Source organism: Macrobrachium nipponense, chromosome 23 (assembly GCF_015104395.2).
Source record: "Macrobrachium nipponense isolate FS-2020 chromosome 23, ASM1510439v2, whole genome shotgun sequence".
Lineage (NCBI taxonomy): Eukaryota > Metazoa > Arthropoda > Malacostraca > Decapoda > Palaemonidae > Macrobrachium > Macrobrachium nipponense.
Window position 1 is genome coordinate 14,374,033 of NC_061090.1, and position 4,778 is coordinate 14,378,810.

The 4,778-nt window shown below is 39.5% G+C and overlaps 1 protein-coding gene across 1 annotated transcript; it reads left to right on the top strand.

Moving 5' to 3' along the window:
- Positions 1-1,871: 1,871 nt before the first annotated feature.
- LOC135197162 (SCAN domain-containing protein 3-like) lies at positions 1,872-3,320 on the top strand. The gene is made up of 3 exons (XM_064224145.1): positions 1,872-2,000; positions 2,096-2,343; positions 2,657-3,320. The coding sequence occupies exons 1-3, from the start codon at positions 1,872-1,874 to the stop codon at positions 3,318-3,320; spliced, it is 1,041 nt and encodes a 346-aa protein (XP_064080215.1).
- Positions 3,321-4,778: the final 1,458 nt, after the last annotated feature.

Below are 4,778 nucleotides of genomic sequence, written 5' to 3' on the forward strand. Positions count from 1 at the left end.
ACACAAATCGGGTCTCGCCGACCCACTTTTACTCTCTCGCGGGTCGGATACCACATTTCCGCCCGCATGCTGTATATTTGAATTTCCCTTATCTGTAATAAAGACTACGTGCTGCTCTCGAGCAAGAGCCCTTGCTGGCATAAAGCCAGCTTAATCTAAAACAACAACAAGTAATAAAGTCAGTACACTACTACCTGCTTCTTTGTCCACACCTCACACTCGATCGCCATTTCTTTGCTGTCAATAATATGCCTGAGGCGGTAAACAAGAGTTCGCGCATGCGCAATTCACAGCCGCACCAATATCTATCGTGATCAGGATACGGCTGCCGTAGCAATATCAGTTCGTACATATATATATATATATATATATATATATATATATATATATATATATATAATCAAAACAGTATAATATTGTCTTGAAAAACAGTGGGTTCGCTAATCTTGACATGATCCGAATAAATTGTTGATTACAGAAAGCGTGCAAAGTCATGGATCATTGTCAAAGTCAACCCTTTGAGAGCATTAGTGTGATATACTATGTAAAAGTATACCATTAAATACAATTTTCTTTTAATTCGTTTTCTTTTACAAGTATGCAGGTGAAACAAGTTTAAAGTAGTGCACGCTTATTTTTGTAACGTGATCCTTTAGACCAGTGTTTCTCAACGTGGGCCATATGGCCCCCTTGGGGGCCATGAGATTTTTTCAGGGGCCACAAGGCAAAATTTGAAAAATGGGGGGCCATGGGGGGCCACAGAAAATTTAGGACCCACAAAATATATAAATGTGTAATATTTTGAAATAAATCATTAATATGCTTGAGTTTAGTTTGAAAATCATTCAATTCAATATACCAGGTAATTTTTGCAGACAGTGAAATATTCAATAATCTCTTCACTCTCTCTCTCTCTCTCTAGCTGGCAGAGTGGTAAAAGGCTGAACTATGACCCTTGACAAAAACCATTAACTCTCTCTCTCTCTCTCTCTCTCTCTTTCTCTCTCTCTCTCTCTCTCTCTCTTTCTCTCTCTCTCTCTCTCTCTCTAGCAGCAGAGTGGTAAAAGACTGAACTATCAAAGATTATGCTGACTGGTAAACTTCCGAACGACAACCATTAAGATGTTTATAAACAATTTAACAGCAACGGTATATGGGTTATAAATAATAACCGTTATATTGTTTCTTCTTCAATAATAGATCCGTCTTTCAGTTTAACATAGACTTACGAGGAAGAGACTTGATTTAAGTTCTACCAAAGAGGTTTGTGAAAGATAACTTTATCCACATACGTATGTACATACAAACATACATTTATACTTACATGCAGTGTACAAACATACATTTATACTTACATACAGTCTCTTTCATGTACACTCAGTACACACACACACATACTTGTCATGAATTTTATTTATCTATTCACTTTATTTGTTATTGAGGGAGGGGTAAGAGTATCTTTTATGGCTAATAACTTTTGCTTTTTTATTTGCTTGTTTGAATATGTGGAGGGCAATGATTTCCCAGACAATAATAGCGGTACTGAGTTTTAATGAGTTTTGTTTGTTTTTATTTTAGATAAGCATGACCAGTCCAGCTAAGAAAAAATGCAGACAGTATTCTGTCGAATATCTTGCTTTTGGATTCATTGAATCTCCACAAAATACTACAATGCCTATGTGCCTGCTGTGTATGACCTCACTCTCAAATGAAAGTATGCGTCCCAGCAAACTGAAAAAGCATCTGGAGACTGCACATAAAGACAAGAAAGACAAGCCGCTAGATTTCTTCAAGAAATTACGTGATGAGTTCCAAGGAGGATGACAGTGAATCATATGTTTACCCAAAAAGTGGCAAAAGTAGACAGAGGGATGTTGGCTTCTTACAAGATAGCAAATTTGATTGCAAAAGCAGGTAAGCCTCATACTATCGGTGAATCTCTGATCATGCCGGCAGTGGCTGTAGTGCTTTCAACTGTCATGAATCAGAGTCCACAAGAGGTAACTAGTGTTATTCCTCTGAGCAACTCCTCAGTATCACGCCGTATTGATGAGATGGCAGCTGATGTGAAAACCAATTAATCTCAAAACTGCAGGTGAATGATTTCTCGCTTCAACTCGACGAATCAACTTTACCTGATAATTCTGCTCTTTTGATGGCATTTGTGAGGTTTCTTGATGTAGATGAAATATGTCAAGAAATGCTTTTCGCATTGAAATTAACGACTGACACTAAAGGAGAATCCATCTTCAAAAAACTTGAGGTCTATTTTGAGGAGAACAACATTCCACTCAAGAACATTGTGGCTTGTGCAACAGATGGCGCTGCTGCTATGATAGGAAGGTATCGAGGATTCAGTGCTTACTTAAAAAAAGCGTTCCTAATGTCGTTTGTGTGCACTGTGTTGTTCACCGGCAGCACCTGCTTGCCAAAAAACCTAGCAGGACGTCTTCATGAAGCACTTGGGCATGTTATCAAGGGCTGTCAACGATAAAAAGTAGTCACTGAAAGATCGCCTCTTTCAGCAATTATGTGAAAAGAACAATGAAGAATTTGAAAAAAAACTTGTGTTGCACACAGAAGTCAGGTGGCTTTCTAAAGGTAATTGCCTGAACCGTTTTGTTGCACTTTGGGACAGTGTTATCTCTTTCTTTAGTGGGACAGAACTTGGACAGAAACTTGTTGATGCAAAGAGTGACATCTTTCTCTACCTGTCTGACATATTTGAAAAGCTAAATGTTCTGAACAAAGAGCTTCAAGGAAATAACTCCACCATGTTTTCCTGCAAGGAGGCAATTACTACATTTAAAGGGAAACTCAAGCTGTTCTGGTTGAACCTTGGAAGACGAGAGTTTGCACAGTTTCCTTCCTTAGCAGTTATATCCACCGATCTGCTTGATGATGACCTAGCAGTGTATGTTGACCATCTGAAGCAGTTGCATAATGATATGGACACTCGCTTCTCTGACCTACTCCAAATGACTGTGCCACACTGGTTTGTGGATCCCTTCATTGCTGATGTATCTGAAGTTGATGTCACCCTACAAGAAAGTCTCATTGAACTTCAGAATAACACAACAGCTCAAGCAAGGTTCAAGCGTGGAGGACACCAGAAGCTGTGGATGAATCAAGATGTGTATAAGAAGTACCCAATACTCTGGAAAGATGTGAAGTTGCTCTTACTTGCCTTTCCCACGTCTTACTTGGTTGAGACTGGTTTCAGTCGGGTGATGTACTGCTGTCAAAGACACGAAATCGCCTTGACTAGAAAAAAGAGGCGATTTACGTCTCTCTCTGACAGCTTTCAAGCCAAACATTGACAAGTTGGTAGCCTTGCATCAGTCACAGGGATCCCACTGAAACCTTTCAAGATAAAGCCAATTGTACCTACATGTATTCCTTGTTTTTTATTCCTTTTTGTAAATAGATAAGTGTTCAAATAAAATATTTTCCAATTAATATTGGTATTTGATTCATGCCTGAAATTAGTGTTTTGAGTACATGGTACTACTCAAACTAGAACCATAATATACCTTCCCTAGGCGTATTAAGGTGATGGACGGAAGGCGTGTGTGTGTGTGTGTGTGTGGGGGGGGGGGGGGGGGGTAAGAACTCAGAGTTGGCATGGAGGGGCCACAACAACTTGCACTGGATTGAAGGGGGCCACCACCAGAAAAAGGTTGAGAAACTGTGCTTTAGACTGTAGAGTATTGGCCCTCCCATGAGAGAGATTTTGAATGGTTTCATTTGCCTAGAGATGAGAGATTCTGCTGCTATATTCAGATAAATTTATATTCACCATCCATAAAACTTAAACACAGGAAAAATGAAGTAAAATGGAGGGATATTGAAACGCATTTGATAAATTTAAAGTTAAAATAAATTTAATAACTAAAAGTTAAACATGTCAAAGAGTAATAACATAAGTGGCAAATGAAATTAGTCACTCAATTGGAATTATAACTCGATGGCACTCAAATGAAACAAATTACAACAAAAATCAAGGAATCAAGGCAATCGCCCTTTCTATATCCACACATCACTACACAACACTAGATGACAGGCCACCTTCAAAGTTGAGACAAGAAGCTGTGCGTTCCGTCCAGCATTCGAGTTGTGTTGGTGAAAAAAGACAAGTTATACAATTACCACGAATGCAGAACTGACTTACAAGGTTTTCATGAGCATAATTCATAATAATTATCATGTTCGTTGTCACAAATAACTTCCAAATATAATAGTGTGCAATTTCAACATATTTGTTAATGTAGTGAATTAATTGGTGTGTGCCAATACAACTCTGGGCGACGTCACGCGCATACAGTGTACTACGTATACACGCATACACACCCATCGAGGGGCACGCAAAGGAGCGATCAGCGGGGCGAACTGCTTAACTACTGCCCTTCCTTTCCGCCTCCCGATCTCTTGACTTCTCCTAATGGCTTCTCTGGCGAGAGGCACAAACAAGACTTAATAACACCTTCAGCTCTTACCATACGTGATATGCGCATTACATTGTAATAATTACATTGCCATATACAGATAAATTCCATATCTGTAAATAAACCCACGACCTAAGGGGTCATTGGCGAATTAGGAGCGCCCTACGTAAGATGTGAAACTAGATCATGCTATGCAATGCTTGCTGTAGCCTGGTTTGCATTTGGACATATCATCATTTTTGTGCCGTGTCAACTAATCACAACACCTTCCATGAGAAGCGGTTGACCTGTTAACCCGCAGCGGAAACTCACGACTTCCGAGCCGGCAGGCTA

What these genes read in the sequence shown, in the direction of transcription:
- LOC135197162 (XM_064224145.1), top strand. Translation starts at nt 1,872, where the DNA reads ATGTTGGCTTCTTACAAGATAGCAAATTTGATTGCAAAAGCAGGTAAG. An exon ending in TGAATCAGAGTCCACAAGAG is followed by an intron (nt 2,001 to 2,095) that starts GTAACTAGTGTT and finishes TCAAAACTGCAG; the next exon opens with GTGAATGATTTCTCGCTTCA. An exon ending in GCTGCTGCTATGATAGGAAG is followed by an intron (nt 2,344 to 2,656) that starts GTATCGAGGATT and finishes CTCTTTCTTTAG; the next exon opens with TGGGACAGAACTTGGACAGA.